Source organism: Neophocaena asiaeorientalis, unplaced genomic scaffold (genome assembly GCF_003031525.2).
Source record: "Neophocaena asiaeorientalis asiaeorientalis breed wild unplaced genomic scaffold, Neophocaena_asiaeorientalis_V1.1 scaffold462, whole genome shotgun sequence".
Lineage (NCBI taxonomy): Eukaryota > Metazoa > Chordata > Mammalia > Artiodactyla > Phocoenidae > Neophocaena > Neophocaena asiaeorientalis.
This window is the reverse complement of record NW_020173660.1, coordinates 180026-188744: the sequence shown is the minus strand read 5'-3', so window position 1 is coordinate 188744 and position 8719 is coordinate 180026. Positions and strand designations below refer to the sequence as shown.

At 39.9% G+C, this 8719-nt stretch overlaps 1 protein-coding gene across 1 annotated transcript; it reads right to left on the bottom strand.

Moving 5' to 3' along the window:
* Window positions 1–5106: 5106 nt before the first annotated feature.
* On the bottom strand, window positions 5107–6168 carry LOC112401538 (melanoma-associated antigen B4-like). Its single transcript, XM_024747838.1, has one exon. It carries the CDS (start codon window positions 6166–6168, stop codon window positions 5107–5109), a length of 1062 nt encoding a protein of 353 aa, XP_024603606.1.
* Between the last annotated feature and the right edge of the window lie 2551 nt (window positions 6169–8719).

Sequence of the window (8719 nt, the reverse complement as noted above, 5' to 3'; positions counted from 1 at the left end):
CAGTGACATTTGTATTTCTCATATAAATCTTATACTTATTTTTCTAAGAATTATCTATAATCAATCTTTTTTTGGTGCTAATGTAAATGGCATTTGTTCAGCTTATCATTTTTCTCTTTCACAGATTGTGCTTTTGGTGTTGTGTCTAAAATCTCGTTGCCAAGCCCAAGACTCTCTCCTATATTACCTTCTATTTTTTTTTTTTCCCACTCCACATGGCAGGCAGGATCTTAGTTCCCTGACCAGGGACCAAGCCCATGGCCCCTGCAGTGGAAGTGCAGTCTTAACCACTGGACCACAAGGGAATTCCCTGGATTTTTTTTAAGTCTGAGTTTTCCATTTAGGTCTGTGATCCATTTTGAGTTAATTATTTTGCCACATGTAAAGTCTGTATCAACATTCTTTTTTGTTGTATGTGGATGTCTAGTTGTCCCAGCACTGTGAGTTAAAAGACTCCTTTCTCTATTGAATTGCCTTTGCTCCTTTGTTAAAGATCAGTTGACTGTATGAGGGGTCTGTTTCTAGGTTTTCTATTCTGTGCCTTGGTCTATTTGTCTCTTCTTTTGCTAGTAGTATGTGGTCTTGATTATTGTAGCTTTAAAGTCCGTTTTGAAATCCAGTAATATCAGTTCTCTGACTTTGATCTTCTTCGGTATTGATTTGAGTTGGTTATTATGGATCTTTTCATTTTTTATAAAAACTTTAGATTGTTTGTTGCTATCTACAAAATACCTTGCTGCAGTTTTGAACAGAATTGTATTGAGTATATAAATCAAGTTGGGAGTAACTGACATCTCAACAATCTTGCATCCTCCTATCCATGAACATGGAGTGTTTGTCTATTTATTTAGATCTTCTTTAATTTTTTTCAGTGACATTTGTATTTCTCATATGAATCTTATACTTATTTTTCTAAGAATTATTTATAATCGATCTTTTTTTGGTGCTAATGTAAATGGCATTAGGTTTCTCAATTGCAAATTCCATTTGTTTATTGGAAAACAGTTGACTGTTGCATATTAACCTTGGCTTACTGATACCAGGAGTTTTCTTGTTGTTGATTATTTGAGATTTCCTACGTAGACAATTAGGTCATCTGTGAGCAAAAACAGTTGTATTTTTTCCTTTCAAATCTGTATATCTTTTGCTTCCTTCTCTTATCTTATTGCATTGGCTAGGACTTCCAGTCCAGTGTTGAATAGGCATGGTGAGAAGGGATATCTTAGCCTTGTTCCTGATCTTAGTGTGAGAGCATCTATCTTCTCAGTATGAAGTAGGATGTTTTACCTGTTTTTTTTTTGTTTTTTTTTTTGTAGATGTTGCATTCGGTATATGAAGCTGAGCCAATGCCTCTCTACTTCTAGTTTGCTGGGAAATTTTATGATGAATGGGTACTGGATTTTATCAAATTCTTCATTTAGTTAAACATATTTTAAATTTCTCATTAGATTTACTCTTTGGCCCATGTGTTATTTAGAAGTATATTGTTTAATCTCCAAGTACCCTTGATTTTCTTGCTATTGTTTTGTTATCAGTTTCTAGTTTATTTCCATCGCAGAATGAGATCATTCTTTGTATCATTTATATTCTTTTAAGTTTGATGATGTGTGTTTTATGGCATAGAATGTGATCTATCTTGGTGTATGTTCCATGTGGACTTGAAAATAATGTGCTTTCTGCTGTTGTCAAGTATTGTATGAATGTCGTTTAGATCTAGTTAATTGACGTTGCTTTTCAGTTCAACTGCACCTTACTGAGTTTCTGCCTAGTGGATTTGTCAATTATGAAAAGAGATGTGTTGACATATCCTTCTCTAAGAGTAGATGTGTCTCATCAGTGTTTGCCTCGTGTATCTTAACAGAATTTTTTGGTGCATACACATTAAGGATTGCCATGATTTCTTTGAGTATTGGCCACTTAATCATTAAGTAATGCCCATCTTTATTCCTGACTTTCTTGTTCTGAATTCTGCTTTGTCTGAAATAAATATGGCTAGAGCAGATGTTGTTTTTGTTTTTGTTTTCACTCATATTAGCATGGTAGCGTTTTGTCCATCCCTTTACTTTTTTTGTTTTGAATTTTATTTTATTTTATTTTTTTATACAGCAGGTTCTTACTAGGTATCTGTTTTGTACTTATTGGTGTATATATGTCTATCCCAATCTCCCCATTCATCCCACCCTCGCTTTGCCCCCCTTGGTGTCCATACGTTTGTTCTCTACATCTGTGTCTTTATTTCTGCCTTGCAGACTGGTTCATCTGTGCCATTTTTCTTATTTCCACATGTATGCATCAATATACGATATTTGTTTTTCTCTTTCTGACTTACTTCACTCTGCATGATAGTCTCTAGGTCCTTCCACGTCTCTACAAATGACCCAGTTTCATTCCTTTTTATGGCTGAGTAATGTTCCATTGTATATATGTACCACACCTGCTTTATCCATTCATCTGTTAATGGGCATTTAGGTTGCTTCCATGACCAGCTATTGTATCCATCCCTTTACTTTTAATCATTTCATGTCTTTATATTTAAAGTGGGTTTCTTATAAACAGCATAGGGTTAGGTCTCCTTTGTTTTCATTCTTTTTATCAATCTCTACCTTTCAATTGGTATATTTAGACCATTCACATTAAAAGTGATTATTGATACAGCTGGATTAACATTGACCATATTTGTAACTGTTTTCTACTCATTGAGCTTTTTGTTTCTTTTTTAATCCCCTGCTCTTTTTCTGCCTTCTCTAATTTTAATTCAAGATTTAACGTTACTCCGTTTTCTGTCCTCTTTCGCATTATCAGTTATAGTTTTAAAAATTTTCTAGTGGTTTCTGTAGCATTTGCGTTATACTTTTCCAACGTATTCAAGTCCTCTTTCAAATAACCCCATCCTGCTTCACGGTTAGCGCAAGTATCTCGTAACAGTGCAAGTATACCATTTCTGCCATTTATCTCTCTTATCCATAGTGTATAACCACTGGATGCATTGCTGTTATAATATTATTTTGAAGAAATAGTTATCTTTTTTGATCAGTTGAAAATAATAAAAATAAAAGGCTTTAGTTTATCTTCATTTACTCCTTTGTTACTCCCTTTCTTTATGTCGGCCAAAGCTTCTGACCTATATCATATTCCTTTTCCCAGAAGAACTTCTTTTAATATTTCTTGCAAAGTAGATCTGCGTGACAAATTTCCATCAGTTTTTGTCTGTCAGAGAAAGTCTTTATTTCTCATTACCGTTGAAGGATTTTCTCCCCCTGGCTACAGAATTCTAGGTTGGTGGTAGTGTTTTTGTTGTTGTTGTTGGGTTTTTTCATTTCAATGCTTTAAAAATTTAACTGTAGTCTTTTCTTGATAGCATCGTTTGTGAAGAGAAATCTTGGTAATTGTTACCCTTGTTCCTCTATAGTAAGTTCTTTTTTTTCTCTAGCTCGTCTCGAGAATTCTCTTTTTGTTTGGTTTCCTGCAGTTTGAGTATGATATGCCTAGGTGTAGATTATTTTTTTCTATTTATCCTGCTTGGTGTTCTCTGAGCTTCCTAGGTCTGTGGTTTAGTGTCTGTCATTAATTTGGGGAAATTCTCAGTCATTATTACTTTGAAAATTCTGCTTCTTTCTCTGTTTCTTCTCAGAGTATTCCCACTATGCATATGTTACATCTCTTGTAATTGTTCCACAATCCTTGGTTAGTCATTTCTTTTTTAAAAATTATTTTGTTTTCTCTTTGCTTTTTAGTTTGAGGGTTTTCTATCAATGTATATCTTTAATTTCACTGAGTCTTTCCTTGGCCATGTGCAGTCTACTGGTGAGTCTGTCAGTGGCATTCTTCATGTCAGTTACGATGTTTTTGATTTCTCACATTTCCTTTTGATGCTTTCCTACAGTTTCCATCTCTCTGTGTACATTACCTACTATTCTTGCATGTTGTTGACTTTTTCCATTAGAGGCCTAGCGTATGAATCATAAGTATTATAAAATCCTAGTCTTATATTCCAAATTATCTCCTATACCTGAGTGTGGTTAATTTGCTTGCTTTGTTTAATCAGACTGTGCTTTGCTGCCTTTTAGCATATCTTATAATTTTTCGTTGAAGGCTGGACTTGGTGTATTGGATGATAGGAACCGATTTAAAGGGCCTTTAGCATGAGAGTTTGTATTTATCTGCATAAGAGTTATGTCGTGTTTACTGTTTGCTCTTAATGTAGGCACCTGAGATTTCAGTTTCCTTGAGTGTTCCTTTAAAAGACATAAGGTCTGGCTTAGGCTGGGAGGAGTGGAAGAGTGTAGGCTCTAGACTATTGCAGACCAGGGGACTAGACCCAGCAAGGTCACTTAATCAGTCTTGTGAACTTGAGAAATCTGCAAGTTATTCACCTAAAAGGGAGTCTGCTGAATCCTACCCTGCGTGACTGTTGGAATGTTATGTACTACATGTAAAGCAGTGGCATACTCATTAAGAAATATTGGGTTTTTGATGTATGGCAGTTATGATATTATTATGAACCCCCAAAATACCACCCTCCCATCAGAGTTTATTTTTAATCCAGTAGGTAGCAGAGAATATGCAGTCCACTAGGGCAAAAGAAACAAATACTCATAAATGAGCTAAATCAGTCAAAGTATCTTTTATTTCTACCAAAAGAAAAGTTTAAACGAAGTAAGGCAAACCACGAGTTAAATAGCTTTTACTCTCTGTTTTCTCCATTTTTGGTTTCTAAATATTTTCTGTGGTCGTCCTTCACATTTCCATGAAAATCTGTATTGCAGTGCCATGTTTTCTACTTCTGGATCATACAGAAAATATAGATGGTTTGTGAATTCCTTTTACATATACCAAAACTGTAACTTTAGAACTCTTTAAACAGCAATAAATATGCAAGCAACGTCATTCACGAATTCATATTCTTAAGAAAACACTATTACAAGAAAAAACTTTTGAAAAAATCCTAAATCAATCAATCAATAATATATAGAAGTTACTAGTTTAAAACAGGAAGATAAATAAGATGTATACTTTGTTCACTCCACCCCTACTACTCTGCACTATTTAGGAGCCTGACTGCTCTCTTCCAAAACAAAGTGAGCAAACTGCCCGCGGCCTCCCTCCCTACATGTGGGAGGAGCTGCGGGCCTTGGCCCTGGAAGGGGCTGTGCCCTCAGCAACAGCTGTACCCCTGGCCGCGCCTCTCACTGCTGCTCTCTCTTCCTCATCTTTCAGAGCCTCCTTATAGAGATCTGGGAAGGCACTGGGGACGGTACCAATGATCTTGGCCACAAACTCCAGCACTTTCATCTTGCTGGTTTCAGCGTGGGCTCTCGGGCCCCACAGGAACTCATAGCGCGGAGGATCGCTGTCAGGCACCTGGCGGTACGTCAGGTACTTCTGCTGCACGAAATCTTTGCTGATGAGCCTCCTGGGCTCCCCAGATATCAAGTGCCTCATCCCAGCATAGAAATCCAACCCATTGAGGATTTCCCAGATCTCCTCCTCAGTGGCACGGTTGCCCTTCTTGAAGATCAGGCCCAGGAGAAGCATCAGGAGACCGGGCGTGGGCAGCCCAAACTCATCACTTGGACTTCCCTCGCTGGGGAGGGCCAGCTTGCTGATGAAGGTGTAGGAGTGATTGCTGGGGTCGACTTCCTTCAGCTCGAGGCCAAAGATCACCTCCATGATCTCAGAGGCTCTGCTGAGGATCTCAGGGAAGTGCTTCTGGTACTTCCTGTTGACAGCCTTCAGCAGTGCTGCCTGCGGGATGGGCTCCTTCGTCTTGTACTTCTCCAGCAGGGACTGCACCAGCATTGTGGACTTTCTGGTCAGAGGATCTCTGCAACTGCTGTGAATGGAAGGTGCTGCCTGGGAGGTACCTGCACTTTTCTCATCTTGGCTCTGGGCACCTTCTTCAGATCCTGGGCATGAAACCCCTTCATCACAAGAGGTAGTGGCTGGGGCTCCCTGAGGCTCCTGGCGAGTGCCAGCAGCAGGGGAGCTCGGGGGAGTACCCCGAGAAACAGAAACGGGGGAGGAGGGTAACTCTTGTATCTCTTCTGCCGCCGCCGCCGCCGCCACCGCCGCCTCAGTGGCCTGGGTTCCCTTGAGACTCTGAGTCTCCCCGTGGGCCTGGTTGCGTTTCCCGCGGGCACGGCGCTTGTTCTTCTGGCCCCGAGGCATGATGACACAGGTCAGGGCCAGCAGGCGGGAGTGTGCCAGCAGGCGGGAGTGTGCGCAGGAAGGTAGACAACGAGGGCACCTGGGGGAGGGACAAGGAGATGCTGTGAGCACCTTCAGCGGGGAGATTCCTCCCTGTGGGTGTTTCTGGGGGAGCTTCCCGCAGGCCTGGCACGAGGGCCTTTCATTGACTCTTGGCGGGTCCTGGGACATTTCCCTCTGCTGAGCGGAGTCAGCAGGCGTCACATCTTGGCTCTCATTTCTGTTGGCACCCCCAGCCGGCAATATCTGGAGCCCTGAGCCTCACAGCCATGCCTGGGTCCCCCGAGACTGACAGTGAGGGCTCTCTGGGGCCCCCTCTTCTGTGGTGGATGCTGCTCTCATTCCTCTCTCAGTGTCTTCTCTTGACTCCCTGTAGGTGCTGGACTACCTCCCATCTGCTGACCTGAGGTCAAGGCCTCACATCAAAGACATCAACTCCCTGAGACTGCTGGTGTGAAGTGCGGGCACGTCTCATCTGGACAGTTCTGCCTCAGGGTTCCTGGAAATGGTTGTAGGAGGTGAGAATCCTGTGGGTTTAAATGTTTTGGGTTAGGGAAGTTGTACTGAGTTGTATGAATCTTGGAAGTTTTCCTTTTTTTTTTTGGAATTTTATTTATTTTTTATACAGCAGGTTCTTATTAGTTATCCATTTTACACATGTTGGTGTATATATTTCAATCAGAATCTCCCAAATCATACAACTACCACACCACCCCTCACCATTTACCTCCTTGGCTTCCATACGTTTTTTCTCTACATCTTTGTCTTTATTTGTGCCCTGCAAACTGGTTCATCTGTACCATTTGTCTAGGTTCCATATATATGCATTTATATACGGTATTTGGTTTTCTCTTTCTGACTTACTTCACTTTGTATGACCGTCTCTAGATCCATCTGTGTGTTTACAAATGACCCAGTCTTGTTCCTGTTTATTGCTGAGTAATATTTCATTATTTATATGTACCACATCTTATTTATCCATTTGTCTGTCAGTGGGCATTTAGGTTGCTTCCATGACCTGGCTATTGTAAATAGGGTTGCAGTGAACATTTTGGTACATGACTCTTTTTGAATTATGGTTTTCTCTGGCTATATGCCCAGTAGTGGGATTGCTGGGTCATGTGGTAGTTCTATTTTTAGTTTTTTGAGGAGCCTCCATACTGGTCTCCATAGTGGCTGTATCAATGTACATTCCCACCAACAGTGCAAGAGGGTTTCCTTTTCTCCACACCCTCTCCAGCGTTTGTTGTTTGTAGATTTTCTGATGATGCGCATTCTAACTGGTTTCTTCCCTTTCCTAACTTTAGCTCTGGGGCCTCTCTTGCATGATATCAGTGTCATTAATCAAATTTTGTGGAATGAATTTTTTTGTTATGTGAAATTACTGTGATATTTGCTGTTGTATTTCAATATTTTCTTTATATTTTGACAAATAAAAATTGCTTTTTATGTATATTGTGTCAAATGTGATGTTTGGATATATGGGTACAATGTGAAATGATTGCCAGAACGACAGTATTTATCGTATCTCCTCCCATAGTTAACCATTTTTGTGTGTGTGGTGAGAAATCCCATCATTTTGAACAACATGGATGAACCTAGGAGAACATTATGCTAAGTGAAATAAGCCGGACACAGGAAGACAAATATCACGTGATCTAACTTATATTTGGTATCTAAAAAAGCAAAAGTTGAATTCCTAGTAACAGAGAGTAGAATCGTGATTACCAGAGCCTGGGGGGTTAGAGAGAAGCAGAGATACTGATCAAAGGGTACAGCTTTCAGTTATAAGATGAAAAAGTTCTGGAAACTTACTGTACAGCATGGTGACTCCTGTTAATTATAATGTATTATATACTTGAAATTTGCTGAAAGAAGAGATCTCAAGTGTTCTCACTATTTTATTTCCATTCATGCCTTATAGTCTATTAAGATGACCATTACAAAAAGCCCTGTCTTCACCAACAGAAGAAGTTTCAGGTGGTTATTAGGACAATCTCTGGACTCATATTACCTCAACCAACCAGATTTTGGTGCTGTTCTGATATTATCCCATAGTCCTGGAATAACCCAGTAGTCCTGGCATGTGGGCTCTGAGGAGCTGCCTCAAGTTCCCTCAAGTTCAGTGAGGCAGTGGACATTCATCCACCCAGGGCACTCTGGGAGAAACAAGGGCTAAACTTTAAAACCTTTGCTTCAAATGATCCCGTCTTCCCTAGACCTATCTCAACTGCTGTCACACAAGCCCTTGTTCAGTACAGACTTAGTACCCTCAGGGGTTGCTTATTATTGTTTTACTGTTAATGTTGATATCCTTTTGTTTATTCCTTCTTTAGTTTTTCCAGGGTTGATTTGGGGCACAGGAGAGCGCACCTGGAGTTTGGTTGTCATCTTGGAAGCTACAGGTACAGCACTAAAACTGTAAATAAGTTAAGGAGAATTGACCTCTTTACAATATTCTGTTCCCCTGAATAAACATATTATACTGCTCTATTTGGGACATTTTTTTTTC